Source organism: Camelus ferus, chromosome 9, assembly GCF_009834535.1.
Source record: "Camelus ferus isolate YT-003-E chromosome 9, BCGSAC_Cfer_1.0, whole genome shotgun sequence".
In the NCBI taxonomy this organism is placed as follows: domain Eukaryota; kingdom Metazoa; phylum Chordata; class Mammalia; order Artiodactyla; family Camelidae; genus Camelus; species Camelus ferus.
In genome coordinates this window covers 31,225,965-31,251,188 of record NC_045704.1, presented here as the reverse complement: position 1 = coordinate 31,251,188, position 25,224 = coordinate 31,225,965, and the positions used below count along the sequence as shown (strand labels likewise).

At 50.9% G+C, this 25,224-nt stretch overlaps 1 protein-coding gene across 3 annotated transcripts in view; it reads right to left on the bottom strand.

Moving 5' to 3' along the window:
- Positions 1-21,959: 21,959 nt before the first annotated feature.
- NKD1 (NKD inhibitor of WNT signaling pathway 1) overlaps positions 21,960-25,224 on the bottom strand; it is an 85,316-nt gene continuing 82,051 nt past the window's right edge. For all 3 annotated transcript variants that reach the window (XM_032486280.1, XM_032486281.1, XM_032486282.1), the window contains 2 exons: positions 24,694-24,821; positions 21,960-23,908 (listed from right to left, as the gene is read on the bottom strand). In XM_032486280.1, the coding sequence (XP_032342171.1) occupies positions 23,319-23,908; positions 24,694-24,821 (718 nt within the window). In that variant the 3' untranslated portion in view covers positions 21,960-23,318. The remainder of the gene's footprint in view (positions 23,909-24,693; positions 24,822-25,224) is intronic.

Sequence of the window (25,224 nt, the reverse complement as noted above, 5' to 3'; positions counted from 1 at the left end):
AGTGGTTTTTCTGAATCGTAAACACGTTTAATGATTTTGATATTAATTTCTCTCTCTCCAGAGAGAGTCTATACTAACCCACTCCTCCCTGAGCCTTCCAAAACACTGGATGTTGACATTTTAAAACTGTTTTCAATGTGATAGTGATAAGTGGTATCCATGGTTTAATGTACCTCTCCTTGTTTCTGGTGCGTATGGACATTTTTCATGGGCTTACTGGTCATTTTTATTGTGCCCAAGGTTGTGAAAATGTTGTGTTTTTTGATTTTTGGTTTTCTTCTTTCCCTTTCCATGTGTCACTTCTGGATGGAGGCGGGACCGAGGGAGCATCTAATACTGCAGTTTAAAAAACGGCCAGCAGATAGCGCTGCCGCATTGGAGGCTCCGAAAGCTTCCCGGGCTGTGCTGGAGAAGAGGCATTAAACAGGAGGGAAATTGAGTGTTCTCTCTCAAAAGAAAAAGCCCCGACTTTGAAAAATCGTTCGAAGGGGGTTGAAATTATGCTTAAAAGAAAGAGATTTGTTGGGAAAGCATTGATCCTTCGCTGCTTCTTAACCGCCACTCCCCACCGCCCTTGTTTGGAGTTCCCCCATGACCCTCACTTGGGATTCGGAATCTCACTTCTCAGTTTCTGCTCCCTCATCCTCTTCCCGCAGCGCACAGACCCAAAGGGGCGGAAGGAGGCCCTCTCGCCGCCCCCGCTCCACCTCCTCAGGCCGATCAGCAGAAGGCAGTGAAACCAAAACTCCTAAAAAAAATAAGGCGCATGAAATAAGCAGCGCGCAGAGCCTCCAGGTTTCAGCCGGACTTTCAGCGGGCTGGCTCCTGAGGGAGGGGGCGCGATTCCAGTCCTGGTCGCTTGGGTGGAGCACGGGCTGCCCCTGGGCCAGCCCCTCCACTTACTGGGCCTCAGTTTCTCTGCTGGTAAGTTGTGTTAGTCTCCCATTACCACAAACCGGGTAGTTAAAGCAAACTTACTACCTCACAGTTCTGGAGGCCGGAAGTCTGAAATCTAGGTGTCAGCAGGGCCGTGCTCCCTCTGAGGGTGTGACAAGGAACCTGCTCCCTGACTCTCTCAAGGCTTCTTGTGGCTTCTGGCATCCTTGGCATTTCTTGGTTGTGGCTGCATCCCTCTAATCTCAGCCTCCGCCTTCACCGGAACTTCCTCTGTATGTAACTGTGTCCACATTTCCCTCTTCTTCTAAGGACGCCAGTAATTGGATGAGGGCTCACCCGGATCCAGTATGACCTCATCTAAATTTGATCACATCTGCAAAGAACCTATTTCCAAATAAGGTCACATTCGCAGGTACCAGGCGTGAGGAGATCCAGCTCCTCCCCTCTACACAACTGGCCTGTCTGGCCCCAGACCACTTCCCCTGCCTCATTTCTGCCCTCTCCCCTCCGCCGCATCCCCTTGAACCTCAGAACCGCCAAATGGTCCATCTGCATGGCATACTTTTCCCACAGCTCTGCGGGAGGACCTCCCTGGTGACCCTGCTGCTCTTCTTCCTCCTACCACTTATCTCTTTAATGGCTCATATCCCAGGAGAAATCGTCTTGAGGTCTGCTCACTGTCCCTCTTTGCCTCTAAGTGTGGGTCCCTGTGGGGCACAGCTCACCTGCCCTTGGCACCCAGAAGAATGTCTGGCAGGGCTGGCGTCACTGGTGTGTGACCTCTGCAGCCGCACGGAGCCCCATATCTACAAGGGCCCTGCACTTGGCTTAATGCTCTGTTGTCACTGTCCTGAAATTATTTTTTTTATTTTATTTTGTATTGAAACATAGTTGATTTCAATGTTAGTTTTAGGTGTCCAACAAAACGATTCAGTTATACATATATACATATATTATCAGATTATTTTCCATTGTAGCTTATTACAAGAAATTAAATATAGTTCCCAGTGCTAGAGTAGGTCCTTGTTGTGTATCTATTTTATATATAGTAATGTGTATATTTGTTAATCCCAAATTTCTAATTTATCCCTCCCCTACTTCCTCTTTCTGAAATTTGTAATACTTTTTGAAAAGGGATCCCACGATTTCATTTTGTGCCTGGCCTGTTCTGGTGCCTGGCAGATAGAAGTCACTCAATAACTAATTATTGAATGATGCCACAGCATCCACTGGGGGAGGCATACCCCTGTGCCCTGCACTCCCTGCTTAATCTCCTACTGAGAGTCTGGGCCAGGACTCCACCCAAGTTTATGCAGAGAATCACGAAGGGAGAGATTGCGGAGGTGGGGGGGCGGGGACAGGTCCGGCAGGGAGGCAGGGGAGGCAGGCTGCAGGAATCTCCCTGCTCCCCACCCCCACACCCCAACTCAGGGACCAATATGATGAACTCACTTTGAGGGGCACACCTGGATGGCCAGGGGCACACCTGGATGCCAGCAGTGGGAGTGGCCTCTGGCTCATGGGGTCCAGTCTCTCCCAGAGCAGAAGTGCAGCCCACCCAGTGATCTCATCCTTTAAACCGCCTGAACCCCAGAGTCCGACGACGTAAATCCCCTTTCTCACCTTCAAATTACAGCCTGGAGAAAGCCTCCCCTCCCCCTCCCCTACTCTTGTCAGCCTTTGCCTTTAACAAAGAGGGGGCTCTCTTCTCTTATCACGTCCTGTGGGCAAGAGTGTCTAGCTCGAATTTAATGATGTGTTGCTTTTCCCTGTATTTATTTTTATGGTTACTTTTCTTCCTCTGGACCTGATACTGTTTCATTCTTTTCCCATTTATGTTGGTGATATAAATTGTGCCTATTAAATTAAATGCATTTAAGTTAGGAATAGGGGAATCTTTGTGCATAACGGCCAGGTGGATATGGGGGAAACTTGCAGGAGATCCTGAGAAAAAGAAGAAGGGATTCTGAATACCGGTCCAGACCCTGAAAGAATGGCCCAGAGTTGGGGGTGGGGGCATGTCTGGAGCCCCAAGCAGGGCCGGTGGTGAGGCCAGGTCTCTGGGTTCCCTGCCCAGCACTCTCCTCCAGCTGACCATTCAGCCTTAACGGACTGCAATTCATGATGAATCTAAGGCTGGGTTGCGCTTTCCTCCCAGAAACTCTCTTCCACCAAGTTCCCTGGGGACCCCCTCCCCAAACTCAGGGCTCCTGGTCCGTTTAATAACCCAAGCTGCAGGCGAATCCTCCTTAACAATCCTCCGACAAGCCAAGCTGGAGACTGGAAATCATGTTTCTGCTTTGAAAACTGCCACCGACTGCCTCTCCCACCTTCTGCTCAGCAAATCTTCACACGCCGCATTTTAAATACTGTTTCTCCTTTTGCCATGATCAAAGCACTTGCTTGTTCCCCTGATAGGTGACAAAAGATGTCAGAGAGACTAATGAGACAACGTGGTGGCCGCCTCCTTCCTTTCTCCTGAGGGAAGAAGCATTGCAGGGCTTCTTGGGCTGGGTAGCCTTTAGGATTCCGGGGGTGAGTGCAGAGAGAAACGTACAGGCTACAGGCAGGGATGGAGGAGAGGACCTCAGGCAGGCTGATAATTGGCACCAGTGGTTGACATCAGTTGGGTGGGCCTCCCAGCATGCATTTTCCCTTCTCCTGGGCAATGCATCCCAAATTTTCCTTTAGAATAACCACCCTTCCTCCACTACTATTTCAAGAGGTGTTGGCTCTGCCTCAGCTTTCGGCTGTGTGTGTGATTCAGACCTGGCTGAGTGGAACCTTGTATTCTCCTGGCCCTGGCAGTTGGTCTTGTGGTGAGCATGGGAGCCAATCAGAACCTACAGAGAAGCAATCTTGGGGCTCCAATTCAACTGACTACTAGGAGAGAGGACAGCAATTCGGGCTGGCCTCGGTGGGGGAGGGATGCAAGCCTGGAGTTGCCAGGGAGTTTGGCCAAGAGGGACTAAGGAAATGGAGCCCCAGAATGGGGGGAGAAGTGAACACTGACCCCTGATGATCTTAAGCTCCTAGATCAAACCGCACCTGAATATGAAAGCAATAAACTCCCTTTTCTGCTTTACCTGTTGAGGTTTTTCTTTTCATTGTGACAAAAGATGGTTATTTCATGATCATCTCTTATCAACTGAACATGTGTCTTCAAGCACCTCCCTCCCTATGCCCAAGGATACAAATACCATTTCCTCCATGCCCCACGCAATTTCAGCACCTTTCAGGCTCATCATACACTAACACTGAAGACTTTCTGCTAGAGGGCGCAGTCCAGATATGGAAACTGAGGCTTGCTCAAGTAGGATACCACATGGAGCATTCCTGAGATGGGTCACACCTCTGAGGTTGTCTCTGCCTGGGTGTCTTCCCACCCAAGGGACAGCCCAGATGAATGGATCAAACGTCCTCCCAGCCCAGTGACTCCTGCAACCTGTATCACACTTCTTGAACATGAAAGTCCCATTTTACAGGTTCAGGGACTGAGGCAGCAGGGACCAGGAACATCTGACACTCCTACTCTCATTTCTTTATCTCGACACACATTTGGCACTTAATCCTCCACCTTGCAGCTAGGAGAGACGGAGAACAAGCACTAGATAAGAGTAAGTGAGGGCAAATAATGACATTGATTGTGCTCCTAGATTCAGCCATGCCTGAAGGCCTTAGATCAATTTCTTGAATCTTTCAAGTGCCAATCTATCCTTTTTTAGGCTAAGCCAGGTTAAGGATTCTGTCACTTGCAACCAAAAGAGTCCTGGTTATATAGCTGCCTTCAAATCTCTGAGGAGCTGTGCTTCATAGGACAAAGGGACAGCCATATCCAGTCAGCCCTAGAGGCCAGGAAGAAGACTTGTCACAGGAAACTCACATTTCATGCATCTCCCCAGTTATCTACTTGGTAAGGAGTCCCTGGAATCAGTGGGAGGGAAGGCTGTCAGTCTGGGGACATGATGGAGACCAGGATGCATAGGAGACCACAAATGCCAGGCCACTTCCACTCTGTCCATTGGCCAGAAACAGCCTGTGGCCCCGGGTAGCTGCAAGGGGGCTGGGAGACACCCGAAGACCTGTCAGACACCCCCAGCTGCAGGTCCACTCTGCCACCTCCGCGGGATGACTCCTTCCCTCACCAAACACCTATTGAGGAATGACTTAGAGCCAGGCCGTGCACAGCAGGGGCCCCACCACCATGAAAGGACAGGCTTGGTCCCGGTCCTTGAGGAGCTCAGGAGGGTGGGGGCGGGTGTAGAAGATCAAACAGACCCTCATCAAAGTTCCCCAGGCCCCCATGTCTGTGCCCTCCCCTTTGTGACTGCATCACCATCCTTCCTGACTCATTGACTAAGTTTAGTTGGCCCTCAACCCTTGACTGAGCCTCAGTTTCCTCATCTGTAGTTGGAGTAATAGAAGAGGAACAGAAGTTGTCCTATCACCGTGAGAAAAGTGAGTCTCATACTGGGGAAGCCTCACAGCCATGGCAGTGTAACGAGGATTCAAACACCATCAGTCTGATCCCACTGTTCGAGTCTCTTCAGTGGCCCTGATCTCTTCAGACCTCCCTGGGTGAGTGGCCCCTGCAGAGTTTCCCTCAAGCTTTCACGCTTAACTATAAGGAGGGGATATGAGAGCCCAGCCTCCCAGCCAAAGCAAAGGTTGGCCGTGCCTGTCCTCGAGCCAACTTGGTCCCCTGAAAAACAACTTGAGGCGGCCCAGCCTGAACTCCAAGGCATCCCTGGAGCCAGCTCCTGGCTCAGGTTGTCTCAGAAGGGCCATAGCAGCTCTCCCACCACCCGGGCCATGGACAGGGTCAGCGCCAAGCCCCTCAGCCCCCTCCGCCCTTTCTCCAGACTTAGATGTGGTTGAAAAGCTTACCACGGGACCAGCAAGGCCACCACCATTAGAAACCTGATCCTGAGTTGCTGATTAAAACCAGGAGGGGGTTTTAATCAGCCGGGGCCATATGCTGTTTAACTGAAGATGAAAGTACAAATGATAAGCATCATCTCAGAAAAGATGCCATTGAAGGAAGAGCAGAGCAGCGAGTGGCATCTTTCGTCATTACAGCAGCCCCTCGCAAAGCTCTCGTTATGGGCTTTGAGGACCACCTGGGCCCCCTCTTCATTACGCAGCGCTTATGGTGTCATTGTGTTTGACGCCGGCTCCCGAGCCCACGCCACGCTAGACTTCTAAATATACAATTAATGTCTATTAATTATCGTTTTCAAACCAGCAAAATGATCCTTCATTAACTTAATCGCTTCTTCTATTTTATCAGGAAATTGTATTCTCTTCATAATCCCTGCATCTGAAGCCACCCGTTGGCGGCGGCACGTGACTCTTGGCTGACTGTTTATGGGAAGGCCTGCCTGTCCTCTGGGCCACCTCAACAACCCCCACCCCATCCTCACCCCCAGCCCCACCCTCCATCACCACTGGAAGCCACTGCAGCCCTCTAGAGCATCACACTGGGCTGTCTGAGCAGGTGTGTCATCCAAAAGATAGTGGTGGAGGTAAGGCTTGGGTGGCTGCCACCATGGAACCTGGTCCAGCTGGACCCCAGGCCAGATTAAAGTGGATTTAAATCAATATGTGTATATGTAGGGGGTGATGTAGTGAGGAAACTGGGGTTGTCACCTTCTGAATCACTGTGTGTAGCCCTGGTCCTCACCATGGAACCCACCTGCTCCAGTCACACTAGCCAAGCACATATGGTATTACTAACCCCATTGCATAGGTGGGAAAACTGAGACCCACAACAGAAAAATAATTTCTTCAAGACTGCAGAGCAGGTCGGCAGCAAAATCTGCAGCTTTTCTAACCCCCAAGAGTGGCCTCACCCTGTCTGCAGGTGTGATAGCTGGCACTTTCGTCCCGTGGATTTCCATTCTCCATGTCCCCTTAGCATGGAGGGTGCTCTCCTGCTCCATTGCCTTTGGGCTTGGCCATGTGACCTGCTTCAACCAACGAGATGGGAGCAGTTGTGATGCCCACTGTGGCCCCTGCATCTTGGATGGTCAGGAGATGCTCAGGGAAAGAAGGGAGGCAGGAAGTCAAGAGAGAGAGAGAGGAAAAGAATGTCACAGAGCACAAGTTTTGCAACCTGATTGGGTCAAATGCCTTAGCAAAATTGTATAACCTCCCAGCCTTACCTTCCCCATCTGTAAAATGGACGTGATAGAAAACCTACCTCATAAAGTTGTCATGAGGATTAAATGGGCAGTGTCTTTCTATAAATCTAAGTCACCTCTACAGTTCACTCCCTCTGCTCCAACTTCGTTTCCACAGCCTTATTTTAAGCCATCTCACCTCATCTCATTTATGCCTTAGTTTACAGACAAGCTGTTGTGATTTGGGGACGTGTGGGAGGCCCAGGAAGGGCACCTGCCCCAGGCTTGGGGGTCAGGGAGGGCTTGGTGGAGGAGCCAGTTCTTGCAGGCGGAGTGGGGCAGAGGAACCGCAGGCCTGCAGCCGTGCGCAGCTCAGCTGGGGCTGCTGGGGCCAGCCCAGCAAGCACAGACTCACGTTACGCAGGCAGAATTGCATTCTCTGCTGTCCCTTGTCTTTCTGCAAATTCCCAGGGCCTTCTGCGGTCCCCCAGGAGCCTGCTTGCAAGCACACAGCATGGAAGTGAGGAGAAGTCAACATCCACGGAAAAGCACCAGGCTGGGACCTGTGAACACTGCAGCCTTTCGTCCTGCAGGTAGGACACTTGGGAGCGCTCTGTACACATCCCAGAGGTCCACCGCCTCCAGGGGCAGCCTTGGCAGCACATCCTTAAGTCAGCTTGTCACCTTGCATCTCACTCTCCTGCTCCCTCACTCCTCTTCCGGGCATCACTCTACTCAGACATGATCTGGCCTCACGTCCTTGTCTCAGGCTCTGACTTGGGGAGCCCAGGCTAAGCACAGGGTTAAGAATAGGCTTTGCAGGGAGAAGGAGCAGCCTCTTCTGGGAAGGAAGGGGAAGCAGAAGGCTCTCCCATTCAATGACCATCCGGGGGTGCAATGTGGCAGGGCAGAGGGGAGACAGGAAGGGACGGGAAATGGGCAGGGGCAGCTGACTGAGGGCCTGGTCTGCTGGTCTGGGACGGGTCCTTGTCCCGAGGGCAACAGGATGGGTTTGCACTAGGATAGTGTCATGGTCAGCTTGGTGTTTGAAAAAGCACTTTCTGTCTGCAGCTTGGGGACTGATGGGAGGGAGTGAGACTAAAAGAGGAGGTGACCATGCCAGGGGACAGCGGACAGGCTCCACCAGAGTCATGGCAGCTGGGATAGGGGGGTTGGGTAGAAGTGGAATCTCTTGAGGATATAGAACTAAAAGTTTTCAGTAATTGAATTAGGGGTGAGGGGGGAGTCGAGGAGGACACCCAGGCTTCTGGCCTGAGCTACTGGGTGGATTGTCTTGTCTATTAGACATAAGTTTAGACAAACTTAGAATAAGTTTGGAGTAATTTGTTTTGGGGGCATGTAGTTGGAACTCCTTGTCAACAGCCTAGAGATGTTCACTGAGGCCCTGGCAGTGAATGAGATCCCAGAAAGTGGGTCCACGGAGACGACAAGGGGGCCAGGACCGAGATGACAGCAATGCCACTATTTAAAACCTTTTTATTTTGGAATACTTAGATTCTGCAAAGATAGTACAGGGAGGTCCCATGTACCCAGTTTCAATGCTGCAATTTTTAAAGGAGGATTAGGCAAAGCTGGTGCTAAAAGCAGCTCAGAGAGGCTGGAGAAAATCCAACAGAGCTTGATGTCAGGAGAGTGATTTCACTTAGGATTTAGTTTGGCTGCAAGTGAGAGCAGTTTAAACCAGTGAGAAGTTGGTTTCCTCTGCACTTAATAGTCTAAATGTAGATGTCCAGGTCTGGAATAGAAGCCCTGTTCCTCTAAACCACTGGGGATACAGGCTTCTTCCAGCCACTCCACTATCTCTGGGGTATTGGTCTTCCCCTCATGGTCCAAAATGGTGGCTGCAATTCCAGCCATCATATTTGCTTTCCAGGCAGCAGAATGGAAGAAGGGTTGAAGAATGAAAGAAATGATGGGAATGAACAAGCAATCTCTTAAGGAAGATTCCCAGGAGCTGCCACACGGCACATAACACTGACTAGAATTTAGTTGCAAAATAGACTGAGAACTGTAGTCTTTATTGTTGAACTCAAAACGAGTGACTCCATTACCAAGAAGAAAGGGAGGATGGACACAGGGGAGCAACTAGCAGCCTGTGCACAGAATCCAAGGGTGAAGGGTGTTCTGAAAGGGAAGATATGGGCACTATCATGAAATACAGCCAAGAAGTCAAGGGAGGTAGCAACTGAAATTCCCACTGGATTTAGGGACAAAAAAGTCAGGGACAACTTGGTGGGGATATAATGATAATTGTCTGTCTGACCCCAGAGCCCTTGATCCTGAGCTCTTTACTTTTTCCAGAGTTGGCAGATGGTGGGTGGAGGGTGTACAGAAAGACAGAAGTGAAGGAGTTGAGGGCATTTGACAGAGAATAGTGGAAATCCAGACCACGGACTGTGGTAGAGGAAGCAGGAAGTGAAGATGAGAGAGTGAAAGGGAGCTGGTATCTTGGGAGGAACCAGGAGGGACTGTGGGAAGGACAGGAGTGAGGACAGAGAAAGGTGATAGTTTTTGTGGCTTCTGAGGTGGGGCACTTCTGGGTCCCCAGTGGGACTCAGGAGTGGGTGGCTGAAGACAGGAGAAAAAGGAGGTTGTTCCCGGGAGGGGATTAGTTTACAAAATTTAGAGATTGGATCCAGGTGAGTGCTGAAATCCACTAAGATGCTGGCAGGATGTCAGGTAGAAGCAGATGCCCAGTGTCTTTAGAGAAGTCCCAGGTGCCTTCCACACCACCCGCAACCCTCGTTCTCATTGTCATTATGGCACTCCCCAAAACCTTGAATGGCTGCTCATGGATTCCCAGGAAAATGTTCAAACCCCTCCCCCTTTCCTTTGAGGCCCTCCACGATCACCTGGCATGGATTAAGATGCTGTTAGCAACAGAAACCTCAAGGAGCACACAACGCCAGCACCTGGGCCTGAGTCCCCTGGATGAAGTACTTCTGTGTCTGCTAGTCCATTTTCCAACTGCCTGCACCCGTGACTCCTTGTGGAAGGCTCTGTGTAGCCAGCTAGCACAGTAGAGTTGGAGCTGCCCTCGACTAATGACTGGTAGGAATGGGAGGATCAATACCCCAGCTCCTTTGCTCTGTGGGTAGGTAACTCTGAGAGGCAGTCCACATGGGTTCCCCGCAGTAGCAAGCTCTGGTTGTCCACAGTTGCCTCCCTTCCCTGTCTCACTCCTCATGCCCTGCCAGCACTTCCCAGAAGCACCTCAAAATAAACACTTGCTCTCAAATCCTCATCTCAGGATCTTCTCCCGAGAAAAGCCAAACCACTGGAGTGCAGATGCTGAGTAGCTGCCAGGTACTACATGAGTGGTAACTCAATGACATCCTCCAGGACCTGGGTTCTCCCCTGTGTCTGTGCTCTGTGGTCCTCAGCCTGGTGGCAAGATGGCAGCCATCATGACATCACACAAGCCCCTCAGCAGACTTCCCTCCATGTCTCATTGGTCAGAATAGGGTTATGTGACCTTCCCTGAGCCAATCACTGCAAAGGGGATGACTACCAAAACTGGCTTAGACCAAGAACGCAATTAATAAAGAAGGCCTCCTACTTTCTGTGAATTTGTTGAAGAGGAGGAGGAAGAGAGAGAGGAGGAATAGAGTAGTGATGGAGGGAGAAGAAGATCAAAAAAAGAGAAGAAAAAGAACCCAAATGTATAATACCAAAAGAATAACTTTACAAGCTTAAAAATTCTTATTTGGTTATGTTATAAATACTAAAACCAAAATGTAGTAAGAAAAAAAAAAAGATTGGCTTAGACTAATCACCTAGGGGCAGAAAGGAGGTTGGGGTCAACCACAAGGACCAAAAAACGCCCCCACCTTCCCTTCCAGTCTGAATCTTCCTCTGTAGATGTGCAATAGTGAAAAGACAGAGCTGGTTGACCCTGCCTGCCATGCATTCCTTGATCCGTTCTTCCAGCAAGCGTATATTGAGCGTTTCCTATGTCCCTGCCTGCAGGAGCTCATAGGCTACTTGCTGGGGGTGGGGGTGGGGGAGACAAGAAAAACACAGAGGGCTGAGTGTGGTCGGGGTTGTGGGGTGGCAGAGGCATAACCCGGGCCCCCCGATTCATCTGTTTTGACATCTAGAATCCCATCCCCCTATACCCTCCACATCCCCACCCCCACCCCACATCATGCCTGCCCCATAGAGCCACTCTCCTCCAGGAAGCCTTTCCTGATTTCCCCAGGCCTCCAAGCTCCACCCGGACACTAAGCCCTCTTGGATTTTGGGTGGACCGGCCTCTGGGCTGACATTGCCTTGAATGGCTCCCAAGTGTCCTTGTGTCCATTCGTCTCATCTTTCCCGTTAAGGGTGAGGCTTCTTAAAGGGAGGGGCTGTGTCCCCAGGGCTGACCCACAGCCCAGGCCGACCTGCCTGGCCCCAGTCTCAGTCCCCAACCTGCCTCGTGGCCTCCTCCTCCTCTCCTTATCTCTCCCATCAATTTCTTATTTCATAAAAATCAATTTCTGTCCCGTTTTTGCCGTCTACATAAAAGACTGTGGCATCAATTAGCCTTCGTTCTCTCTCTCTCTCTCTTTTTTTCCTTCCTCGTCTTTTTTGGAAACCTCTTTGTAGGGAAAATCTCATATTTCAGCAATTTGCATTATCCACACACTCAGCTTTGAAGTTCTAAGTTATGGTAAGAAAAGGACCCACTTATCTGCCCATAAAAAATGTTCAAAGCTTATAAATTCCCTGAAACAGATGTACATTATCATTGGATTTGCCTTTCTTTTGCTAGAGCATGCCTAATAGAGTTTCGGCCGCCCCCTGGCCCCCTTCCCCCCCCCCGCCCCTGTTAGCATCTTGTCTCCACAGAAGCCCGCTCCCCACTGGGCCAGACCGACTTCAAAGGTCCCAGGCTGTCTGTTAGAAGCAAAGCACAAAGAGGGAACATAGGGGCCTTTTAAATCCCCCACGTTTAAGTCAATATCATGCCTCCCTTCTTCCCCCTCTCCCGGCAGAGGGACATCAGTCCGCCATTCGTTTTCTGCCTTTGCGAGCGCCAATTCAGCAATTACCAGAGGGAAGGGAGGCCTCTCCCTCTCCCTTCTCTCTGTCTCTGCCCTCTCATTCTCTCCAACTTTACTTTTTGTTCTTTCCCTCACTTATGAAGATGCTGTTCAACAACAGGAAAGGCATTGCTGATGCCGGGTGTAGACAAACCAGTGGATCCTCAGCACTTTCGCAGGTGAGAATGTTGTAAGTATCTTGTATCCAACAGGCGCCCTTGTGTCCTACGATGAGAGCCTTCTCTCTGGGCTGCTGTTTCCAGTCCCTTCTCCATTAAGTGGCCAGATGGTCACATTCTGTCCCCTACACCCAACCGCCTCTCCCCATTGACCCTCCAACTTATTGGTGTTTCTTCAGAGTTGTGAGCAAACTCTCCACCATGGTCCCCCCTGGGCCAAGTCCACCCTGGGCCTCCCCCTTGCTGTCTGTGCTCAGCTGCACTGGCCTCCATCCATTTGTCCAATGGCTTACCCTCTCTCCCACCTCAGGGCCTTTGCACAAGCTGTTGTCGCTAGCTTTTCACCTGGTGAATTCCTCCTCATCCTTGAGGTCTCCATCTAAGTGTGGCTTCCTGGAGAGGCCCTCTCCCAGCCTCAACCTCAATCAGGTCCCCTCTGGTCTGTGCAGGGAGCCTACAAGCTGAGCCCTGAAATGCTGTCCCTTTGCTCTGTGCCACCCAGAGTATCTTCAGCACATTCCTGGGTTTCATCTGTCCCAAGACTGTTACCCTTTCCTAGAGGCAGAATCAACATGTCAGGGAGCCTGAACAGGACCTTGTGAAAGGGTGTCCCCTGCCTGGCTGTCCTTACGAATCCAATCAACAGAGATGTGTTGAGTGTCGAGAGCCGGCCATATGCTGGGTCTGGCTTGGGGCCGGGTAGGGAGGCCAGGAACGTGCCATCGTTCAGTCGCTCAGCAGATATTTAACAAGCACCTATCTTTGCTGGGCCTTTGGGATTACAAAATAATCTTTGGGGAACGAGATAGCGCTTTAGTGGAAACAGATGTTAACCAAATAATCGGAGACACAAACAAGCTTATACAGTCAATCCTGATTATTCACAGATTCTATATGAATGCGCCTCCTCACTCAAATTTATTTGTAACTTCAGAATCGATGCTCACAGTGCTTTCATGGTCATTTGCGGTCACGAGCAGCAAAGCATTTGAGCCACTTGACGTGCGTTTTCTCAGCTGACATCAAACAAGGCTACAATCTGCCCTTCTGTTTCAGCGCTCATATTATAAACAAGTCTTCTTTCCAGGCTCTTTTCAGCACTGTGCTTTTTGCATTTTTGTGCTTCGTGTTAGCAGTGGCTGAGGGGCCGTGTAGTGTTCCTACGAGGAAATTGTATGTGTTAGACAAGCTTCGTTCAGGCATGGGTTACAATGGTTGTTGGCCATGGGTTCAATGTTAGCAAATCAACAATATAGAACAAATCAAGTGTCTTTAAACAGAAACACACACAAAACAAGGTTATGTGTTGATTGGTTGCTGGAAATGTGACCAGAGGATTCCCAGGAATCTAACTCTGTTTCCCCTAAGACCAGTGGTTTGGTACTGGCTAAATCAGTGTTGTCGATGACTTTAAAGAGCATAACTACCACGAATAACAAGACTCAGCTCTAATTACAAACATGATCAGAGCTATGAATGAAGGGGACTGGCAGGGCACCTGGAGACATTGGGCACCATCTTGCTGCAGCCAGGGGCTGAGGCCAGGCCAGCAGCCCCACCTCCCAGAACTTCCCTTCACTCACATTTCTCTGGACTTGGCTGGGGTGACTGTAGAGGAGAGGGTAGGACTGGTCTTTGCTATTGTGTGTCAATGCCCACAGGCTCCTGGAAGGGGGCAGTTGAGTGACTAACAGCTTGTCCCCATGGACAGGTGTCACACTACATTCAACCCGGCCACACATTCACCGTGACCTTGATAAGTCACTTAGCTGAACAATAACTCAGTTTCCTCATTGGTTTCCTAACAAGGTGTCCTAAGGGTGTCCTAAGGATGTCAGCGAATGCAGGCTGAGCATATAATAAGTGCTCCATAAGTGGTCAATATAGTCATTTAGACGCCTCAGCAATCCTAGGGCTCAGGGCCTGGTCCCAGGGGCTTGGCCGGATTCCTGGAGGACAAGGAGAGTCCTCGAGGCAGGGCAGCCAAGGACTATCCCTGAGGCTCCCCTCCCTCACCTTAAGCAGGGTGGAGCTGCTGGGCTTGGCTCTTAGGCTGCTAGTCCCACCACTGCCCCATCCTATTAGGGTGTTGAGCTGGTGCCACAAAGCTTATCATGCACACTCGGAATTTAAGGCTCAGAGAGGGCTGGGGCTTGCCCAAGTTCACAGTGAAGATCGGGTCTGTAATGGAATGAACTCATCGAACATGGAGGAGAAAAGCAACAGGGTAGGTGGAATGGCCCTCATGTGCCGTGGAGGGGACACATGGCAGTTGCTGACCTGCAGGGGCTCTTTGTCAGTCAGGACTGCACCTTCTTCCCCGCAGGTCCTACGGGGTCAGAGTCTCCTAACAGCAGCTGCCATTTCCCAAGGGCCTACTCTGTGCCAGACTCCGAGCTGAAGGCTTCAGCCTGTCAGATCATTTAATCTGATCCTCATAACAGCCCAGTGAGGTGGGTTCTCTGATTAGTCCCCTGGAACAGAGAAGGAAACGGAGGCACAGAGAGGCAGGGTCACTTGTCCAAGGTGGCACAGCTAGGAAGTAGCAGGATCAGGACTCAGTTTAGGTCTGCCCACCTCCAATGTTCTGCCCTTCTGAGCGAGGCACCAAGCCTGCGTTCTGTGGTCTGGCTACCACATCCAGTCACTTCCTCCAACTCCATCCACCAAGCCAGACGGGCAAGATTCAGGACAGCGGGTCCAGAGAATTTGGAACCACATCCGCCCAAGTCTGCAGAGGGGAAGGGCCAAATTCTAAGCTGAGCCGTGAGAAGCAGCCCAGAGGGACAGGAGTCATGGCGGGGGTGGGGGGGTATGTATTTGTTCAGGGGATTCCATGTGGAAGAATCTCCTCTTGCGTTTTTCACCTTACATCTTACATCTCCAAAGACCCAGGAGCTGCAGCAAAACAACCCTCATTAGGCCCACTTGACAGCAAAGCAAACTGAGCCTCTGAGAGGTGGGGTCACGGGCCTGCGGTCAGCAGCTCAGCTAGCAGAGCCAGATGGTGTCCAGCCAAGCCCTTTGAGTGGGGCCCCTTCCGCTTTGTCTCTGTAAGGGATGTCGGGTAGGGTCTCACACAGGCGGACATTCCTGAGGAAGCCCCGCCCACCCCAAGGAGGAATGGGTGGTGACGTGAGTGAGGGTCTCCAGGACTGGCCCCAAAGACCTCCCCACGGAAGTCCTCCCACAACTGAAACACCCCATTAGCAACCTTCCCTGTAAGACTCTGCCTTGAACAGGCCCAGGCTTAATGGCACGGGGGACCCCAAAGTTAGGTACCTGAGCATATTTGGGGTCCTGAGCATATTTGGGGTCCTGAGCTGAGATGCCACGGGAGCCAGCCAGGGAAGGCATGTGGGCACCAGACTGAGAGCGCACTGGGGTCCTGGAGATCGTGAGCTCACATGGCATTCTGAGGGGTGGACACTCAGCTCCTGCCAATGGCAGGCCTGGTGAAATCACATTCTTTGATTTTTATGAGAAAAGCCCCAAATCCAGATTTTTAGGTGAAACGTTCGCGTTTTGGAAATTAATTTTTTGAATCCCCAGATGGGTCAAACATGACATGTAGGTGGGCCATGCTGGGTAGGACTCAGGATCAGAGGGAGGACCCTGGAAGTCTCAGAGCAGGCAGGGAATGGGAAGGGAAGGGGAGGAGCGTCCTCAGGGAGCCTGCGTCTCACCAATCTGGCTCACCCACCCCACCCCCTCCATCACAGGCTGGGAAGCGCAGCTTGGTCCCCACTGCTGTGATGGCCCCTCCATCACAGGCTGGCTGCAGCGGGGCCCTGCTGACACGGGCAGGATGGTCACAACAGCCCCTGCAGAGTCACTGGCCAGTGATCCAGGCCATGGAAAGCCACTTCCCCAGGTATCATAGATGCCGGCCTGTCCCCTTATTCCCCAGAGGGCAGCTGAGGCTTCAGACTAGAAACGGGGTCTGGGCTCAGCTTCGGAAAGAAGTGTCATCACGGATGGCAATCCCCCACCCCTTCCCCAGTCTCTGTTCTCCTGTCTCTAAAATGAGAAGAGTAACTCCTGCCTGACCTCAATAGCTACTCACGAATATAATGAGCATTTGGACAAATTTTCACTGGTTTCCACCAGGGCAGGGTGGAGGGGGGAGAAAAAACAACGCAGTGAGAGTTTTTTCTTTTTAAAGAGGTCTGAATTATGTCTTTTCTTTTTTCTCTTTTTGGTTTGTTTTTCTTTAAACAGTAAGAGACTACAGTTTTCTTTCCTTCCTTCCTTTTTTTTTTTTACATTCTTAGCAAAATTAAAAGTCGATGCCGCTGCATTGCTTTGCCAGCTTTTCATTTGAAATGGCACTGCTTCGTAAAACTCCGCAGTCAGGGACTCACAGGCAAGAGGAGGCCATGAATCCTCCAGCCAGTAAGGGATGTGACCCCTCAGTCCTTTTTATCTCTCACTCCCTCTTTTCTGTGTACTGACCACCGCCGATGTACCCACTCTGAGGAACCAGCAATGCTGAAGAAGCCCTGGCCGGCCGGCAGGGCCTTTACAACTAGGAGGAAGGCGGCAAACACACCCAGATGCTGATGAGCAAGGGTGGCTGCCCCATTGTCTGGGTACCAGCCCAGCTGGCTCCAGCAAATGAGGCCTTGTTGATTTAAAAAAAAAACAAAACAAAAAACCAGAGAAGGTCACCTTTGATTAACTTACTCAGAATTTTGTGATGAGAAATATCTAGAAAACAGTTACAGTTGACCCTTGAGTCATGCAGAGGGGTTTTTTGGTGGGCAGGGGCAGGGAGGAACTTCCCTGCTTCCCCAGATGAAAATCTGAGAATAACTTTAGAGTTGACCCTTTGCATCCGAGGTTCCGCATCCCTGGATGGTGTAGCACGTGTTGATGAAAAATATCTGCTTGTAAGTGGAACCATGCAGTTTAAATCTGTGTTGTTCGAGGGTCAACTATATTTTTTTTTTGCTTGAAGTTTAGTTTATTTACAATGTTATATTAGTTTTTGGTGTACAGCATAGTGATTCAGTCATACATATATATGTGTGTGTGTGTGTATATATATATATATATATATATATATTATTATAGGTTGTTATAAGGTATTGAATATAGTTCCCTGTGCTGTAACATGGGACTTTGTTGTTTATCTCTTCTGTATACAGTAGTTTGTACCCATTAATCCCAAACTCCTAATTTATCTTCACCCGCCTTCCCCTTTGGTAACCGTAAGTTTGTTGTTTGTTTTCTGTCTGTGAGTCTGTTTCTGTTTTGTGAATAAGTTCACTTGTCTCACTCTTTTTAGATTCCACGTTTAAGTGGTATCGTGATGTCTTTCTCTATCTGACTTCACTTAGTCTGATCATCTCTGCTCGTAGCCCCGGGTCCATGTAATCTCACTCTCTGGCGGTGGGCCTGGATCGCTACATTTAATGTACTCCCTGGGAGATTCTTATGGCCCCTGAAGTAAGGTATTGCCCTCAAAGGAGCCCTCTGAGGTCATCCGGGGAAAGGCTCTGGGTACTTACCCTGGCTGCACGGGAGCTTGGAACATCTTGACGCCCAGACCAGGGAATCAACACCATCAGAGGCAGGGCCCCCAGGCATTGGTATTTTTAAAAATCCCCCCAGGTGATTCTGAAGCATTTATAGGATGAGCATTGCTGGCTGGGAGCATTCCACTTTCCCCACCTCCAGCCCCCACGCACAGCAATTCTATGCCAAAGTCAAGTCTGGAGGGGCTCCTGTCGAGGTAGAAACCCTCTTGTCTCTGCCAGGCTCATGGACTGGACACACCACAATTCTCCCACTTTGTGGGGATAAAGAGGAGGGGAGAGGAAAACTATGGGGTGGTCAATGGGAGATGGGGAGTCAGTCAGCCTCTGCCATTTCCTCCCCTTCAGGAGTCACCTCCTGCCACTAGAAGATGGGTCTTGCTCCCATTCCCTCTTCTCCTTCTAAAATAAGATGCTGGGTGCAGAAAGCCCTTTGCAGGGACATTAATCAGTAAAAATCATTCAAGGGCATGAGTTCCTGAGAAGAGGGGTGGGGTTCAGAGATCTGCTGGTTTGGGCCATAGGGACAAGACCAAGAACCAGATCAGAGTTCCAAACAAGGGGCACGACTGTAGGAAGTGATAAAACTTGAATGACTGGAGAAGGGAGCCCTTGGTACAACTTTTAGGAGACAATAAAGCGTTTGGCAAAATCACCTGTATGGATTCAGCAAAACAGTCATGCGCACATCGGGAGAAAGGGCGACGCCCTTCAGGAGCAAAGGCTGGGGCGGGAGGTGGATGCTGGGATTGGGCTGGACACGCGGCAAGGCTGCCTTGGGGTCTTCTGGGCCTGAACTCCCTGGTTTGCGCTGGGTGAAGTCACCGAGCACAGCTCAGGGGTCCCCTCTCATTCCCGAGAGTGCTGACAGGCCTCACAGAAGCCGGGTTATTAGTGCAGGCAGCCTTCCCCTCCTCCTGCCACCTCCGAGGTTGCCTTCCCTCTGGCCCAGTAATGATTTGACATCTAAACACTGAGAAAAAGGTCGGGGGAGGGGGTGTGAAAGAAACTGTTCCTGGATGTTTCCTTTGCCAGAATGTGTAATTGGCACAGCTGGGTGTGAGGTGCACTGGCCCCTCGGGGTCCCCCCCCCCCCCGTGCTCCCTGGGTGATGAGAGCCTCATCCAGCAGCTGCCCTAACCAGACATCCTCAGGGCTGGTGACAGATCAGCAGAACCAGGCATCCTAGCGACCAGCCGGTGCTTGTGTGCACGTGTGGGTGAGGCCGGAAGAGACAGGAGTCGGGTCTCCACCTCCCAGGGGAGCCCCAGTGCTTAGGGCTCAGGTTCTGGGGAAGAAGAGCAGCTATTCTCAACGGGGATCAGATTTGCACACAAGGTGACACTCACCCCCGCCAGCTTGCAGGGAAATGTGCTCAAAACCTCACCAAGGAGCATGGTTGATCCCTTCTCCCTTCCTTCCTTCCTTCCTACTCCCTTCCTCCTTCCCTTCCTTTTCTCTCCCTTCTTCCTTCAACTTCCAGTTACTTGGAGGTCACTTACAAATTGCATCAAAACTGAAATCACTCATGTTCTTGAACTCAGCAGTTCCGCATTGGCACTCTGTTACCAGGGCCCCGGCTGGTGGGCACCGAGAAAGCCAGGCACGAGGATGTGTCACGGCCTAGGATGAGACCCAAGTGCCTGCAGGAGGGGCTGGGCAAGCCCACGACAGCACCTCGGAGCAAGAGAAGACTGAGCAGCTGTTAGAGAAGAGGCGGCAGAGCTCTGGAACCAAGGCGGGGAGATCTCCAAATACATTAGGTCACAGAGAAAAAGGACCTAAGCATGAATACTATGCTACTCCTGGGGTAAAAATAAAAGGGTGGGGTGGAAGAGGATTAAACAGTCACTGCAGTGTTTTCTTTCTTAAAAATAGGTCTGAAATAAATATTGCAAAATGTCAGCATTAGTAAAATCTGGGTGGTGAGTTTCAGTTACCGTTAAACTGTTTTCTGTTTCAAACTTTGTTAGAAATGTTTTTAAAAATAACAAAATTAGGGGGGGGGGGTTACAGTTAGAGCGCATGCTTAGCATGCACAAGGTCCTGGGTTCAATCCCCAGTACCTCCTCTAAAAATAAATAAATAAATAAATAAATAAATAAATAAATAAATAAATAAATAAATAAATAAATAAACTTAATTACCACCCCCCCCACACACACAAAAAAAGCAACAAAAAAATTGGGGGTAGGAGAGAGATGAATAGGCAGAGCATGGAGCATTTTTAGGGCAGTGAAAATAGTCTACAATATTATAGTGATGGATATGGGTCATTATACATTGTCCAAATCCATTGAATATACAACACCAAGAGTGAGCCCCAAGGTAAACTATGAACTTTGGGTGACTACGATGTCTCAATATAGAATCATCCTTGGTGAAAACATACCCTTGGTTGAGTGATGTTGATAATGGGGGATGGGGCTGTGATGCACGCATAGGGGCAGGGGGTATATGGGAAGTCTCTACACCTTCTCAACTTTGTCATGATTCTAAAACTGCTCTGAAAAAGTCTTTTAAAAAATTAACAGAATTTAAACAGGGAGCAATCTCATATAAATGTATTCATTCTTGTGAAAAACGGGAGCGACACTTTCATGGAGCTCCTGTGGGCCCACCCCATTTTAACTCACCGAATTCTCACAAGAACCCTATAGGATGGACTCTTATGATCCCCCTTTATAAAGGGGAAACTGAGACTTGAGAGGTACACAAAGCTCCTAAGGGAGGGAGTCGGGATTTGAACCCAGGCAGCCAGGTACCACCAGCTTCTGCACCGCACTGAAGTCCCAGAAGGCACCGGGGAACTGGAGTTGGGGAGGTGGGAGGGAAGCGTACATCTTCCTGCACACCTTTGTGCAGTATTTGAATATTCTACATGTGCACATGCTATTATCTTTTTAAAGTTAGGTCAGTTTCAGTCACCAGGAAGTAACAGAACTTTGACAGAATTGGGCTTGGGGAGACACAGGGACCTCCTCTCAGAGGCTGAGAAACTGCTCTAAGCCCACCAGGCCACAGAGAGGCTCCCAGCATGGACCCAAGGCCTGGCCTGTTTCCATGGTGGCAGCAATTCTGGGCCTGGGGCGCCATCCATCTGCTCAATGCCCCTCCTCTCCCTTCTTCTGGCACAGACTCTACCCCATATCCACAGGTTGGACATGTGACTCTCCAGGTGGGCCATAGTGATCGGTCCAGGGATGGGCACTGGATCCAAGCTCAGCCGATCAGAATCCTTCCCTGGGCTTGTCCTAGTGGAAGATCTATCTCCATCTGGTGGTGTGGCCCAGAGCGCCAGCAGTCCCCACACTACGGCAAAGCACATCGGAGTAGAAGTATAAATCCAGGAAGGGAATGACATGAACAGTGAGCTCAGCTTCATTCACCTCCTGGATCTCAAAGTCCCTCCCCACCTTCCCTGGCTTCGTTACATTCCTATCAGTTTGAGGTGGTCCCTGATGGACAGAAGCCCACAACTCAAAACAAGGGAAGCCCAAATCCAGTGGTTAAGGAAGACTAGAATCCCACATCTGTCTCCTGCTGTGTGGTCTCAAGACTGTTACTCAACCTCTCTGAGCCTGATGTGCTCCCCGCACTTCCACTGGCTACCTCAGGGTTGTTGTCAGGATTAACTGTTCCAATCCAGTCCCAGGCACACCAGTAACTAATAAAATTAATACTACAGTGACAATAACTAATTTTTATTATCTTTAAAAATGACTCCTTACCAACCACATTAAACCAACACCTGAGGCTCTGGAAAAGGGGGTGCCAGCTGGGAGACCAAGCAGCAGAAAGACAGGCAGCTGGAGCCGCTTTTTCTTCCTGTGCCCCTCCAGATTCACCCTCCACTCTCCTCTGCCCTGGAAGAATGCCCTTGTGACCCCCATCAACAGCTCCCTTGGTCTCAGGCTCCCAGTGGCTTCAGCCAAGGGGGCCTCAGCAGGATACGGGCAGGCAGGGGAGTGAGGGCAGGAAGCCACTTCCCTATAGGATCCCCACAAGCTGGCTGCATCCTCTGAGTGAAGGTCATGGCTCCTCCAGGTGGCCCCATCCCCATGTCTGCTGAGGATGACTCCCTCCCACCTCCCCCCCGACTCCAGGGGTCGGGGCGGCACCCATAGTGCCAGCCCAGAACCCTGCACTCTTTCAAGAAGCTTTGCCCACACATTGTAAATATTCCCTTTATTCAACTCACCCCAAATTACCCAGTTATAAATGTGTGGCGTCAGTTTTTCACAGGGTCTTCGACTGGTTGGCAGGGGTCCTTTTCCTGGCCTCCCCAGGTCTCCATCAAACAAAATCCTGCTCTGCAGAGGACACTGCTCCAGGGTCCCAACTCTGGCCACTGTCCCCATTTCCCTCCAAGTTTCTGTACTCCAACAGGCTTCTCCCAAATCTGCCAGATCCCAAACCTCAAGAAAGGACCCCCAATGACAAGCAAGTGGCTACTGGCACCTAATGGACAGGGGCCCCCACAAGAGGCATGCAGGGTCATGTCTGGGCTTAGGATGTGTCTAGAGAAGCAAACCACGGATTTCTGCACACCAGAAAAGGTACCTGAGAGTGTATATTTATAGAAAGATACATAGAAACGGACTGACGGCATCTACCTATAGATACAGGAAGCTCTGTTAGAGAACCACGTAGGTACATCTATATTTGCCAACGATAGGACCCGAGGTTTCCACATCTTCGGTCACAACCAACAACACACAATTGCCCAATCTTGGAAAACCACGCTTGTTTATGTGGTTGGTTCCCTCTCCAGAGGTTTCCAAAATAAGAAGGCCGGTTTCAGGGGGTAGTCTTCAAACATGTGTGTGTATCTTTCTAAAGAAGAGAGGAGGAGGAGGAGAGAAAGGAGAGAGGTGTATTTTCATGTGGCACATGGCAGAGAAGATGGGAGTGGTTTGGGGCGAGGGCATGATCCCACTGGAAACGCATGAAAGATAACTCCAGAAAGGACAGCTAAGGTTTCTAGGCTGGGACATAAAAACACAACAGCTGGGAAGGTCGCACGTCTGCAGTCCGCTGAAATCCCTTGTAGCACATTGCAATCAGTTAAGGGCAAAATAAAATCCGAATAATACTAAGAGGTAGCAGCTGTTTATCTTCTCGGAGATTTCGAGGGTCTCTGGAAGCCAGGCCAGGTAAGGGTGTTCTTTTGGAAGAGACTAGGGTGGGGCAGAGCTCTGGCCAAGGGCTCCCGGGGGCTGGGATGGGTGTGGGATGTCCTTCGTAGACCCGGCAGCTCCAGATCCCCAGGGAGCCTCTGCCGCTACAGGCCACTTCCAGACCCAGAGTCACTTCTTGGGTAAGTTATGCAGTCCCCACAATATATAAATAAAAGTTAAGTTCTGTGTTTCCATATATCTTCTACATGGAGGCTAGCTGAATATTAGTGGAGTAACAATAATTATTAATAACAATAATCGTCATAATAACAATAATTAATAGAATAATAATGCCTTGGGGGCAGGGGGAGGGGGTCCTTCATACGGCGGGGGCGGGGCAGGGGGCGGGGCTCTATGTCTGGTAGAAGTGGTGGTAATGGTGGTGGTGCTCGTGGTGGTGGTGATGCTCGTGTCTCTGGACCGCCTGGCCGGCCGGGCTCTCGTACACCACCACGGCGGGCAGCTCCCTCACGTGGTCCCGCCCCACGACGGGGCCGCCCACGGCCAGCGGCGCCTGCAGGCCCCGGCACCCCGGCTGGCTCTCCTTGGCGCGGTGCTTGTGTTTCTTGTGCCCGAGGGGCGCCAGAGTGGGGAGCAGGGCCGGGCTGGCGGCCAGGTGGGCGGACGGGGACACCGCAGGGACGGCGGGTCCCACGGGGGGTTTGCTTCTTGCCCCTCTGGCCGCGTGGCCCACACCCACACTCTTGCCCTGGGCCTTGGGGGACCTCACAAAGTGCTTGCTCCCGTCCTGGGTGGCCCGGAGCCGCTGCTGGACCTCCGAGACCTTGGCGAATTGGGCGTCAAGGAAGTGGAAGGAGGCCGGGTCCGCGCCGGGCGGCTTCCGCTGCGGGACGTGGACGGCTTCTGGCTCATGCGAGCGAGATCGAGTCGGGTTGGAGGTGCGGGGGGCCAGTTCTGACTTCTGGGCCACGGACAGGGAGCCTAGGGACCAATTCAAGAGAGATTTCATGAGCACCTACTGTGTGCCGGTGTTGCAGTGTCCCAGAAACCACCCCCACCCCTAGTTCTCCAAGACTGGTAGAGGCAGCTGTTCCTTATCAGAGCTTCCCCCTCCCCACACATTGACTGCTCCTCCCTGCCTTGGAGGAAACTTTTCTCGAATGGAACTTTGCCATCTGCTAAGTGGGAAAAATTGTTTGTTAGATCTTTAAAAATAATTAAGTTTTCTTGTGAGAACTTTGAAAGAGAGGAGACAGAGACATTGTTAACTGTCTAAGGTCACTGGAGCACGAAGGAAATCGACAAGCAAATCCCTTAACTTAGAGGTAACCCACAGAGGAATTAAACATAAGAGGAGGAAGGGGAGAAGGGCGCTGGGGGGAGTGAAATTAAGTGGACTGTGTCTTCATTTATCTTAGTAAGAGCTAAGATGTCAAGGACAGAGCCATGTTTTGCCTAATTAAGCCAGGATCCTCACTGGAAGACAGGGGAACAGGGTGGGGTGGTTTGGGGTGCAGCACTGAACTGTCATTTTCATTGTATTATAAGCACTTGGATACCATTTGATTTTGTTCAACTTTGTGCGTGTGTTTTCATTTTTTAACTGTTTTGAATGTCATCTCCGCCAAGAAGACTTTCATCTGTCCAGTAAAAGCAACGCCTTCCCCCAGCCCAGGGGGGACAGTGAACACCTTCCACCCTGGCCCACTTGCCCACCCAGCTACACCCTCCCCTCGCCGCCCTCCCTGGTGAAGGAACTCCCTTACCAGGCCCAAACTGGGATGTGTAGTTTTCTATCCCGGCGAGATCTAAGTAGTGGTTTCTCCTCTCAATGTTTTCATCCACGCAATGGTGGTAGCAGCCATGCTGCTCCAGACGGCTGTCACCCTGGAACCTAGCAGGGAAGGCAAGCAAGCACGTGGGCCCTGGCCCCACGATGGGAGAGGTCCCACAAGCTACTGGGAAGCTGCCAGCAGGACAAGTCCTTCTGGATGTCTGTTAATTTCCATCTGGGTCTTGGGAAGCAGGGAGGGAGAGACTGGCCACCTTGCACTCATTCTATGCCCCCATTTCCTCCCCTGCCTGGCCTCCCTGGGCCTTCTGGGAGGACTGGACAGGGATGATGCTTTGAACAGGCCCAAAGCAAAGGAGAGGTTTACTGGTCAGAACCTAAGGATGCTCCAAAGCTAGGCTTAAAACTGTGTGTCCCTTAACGCCTTCCTGGCTCCCCAGGGGGTGGGGAGAACAGAAGCCCCCAGGCCCTGGAGTTGAGGCTGGCAGATTCTGTAAACTGCCCA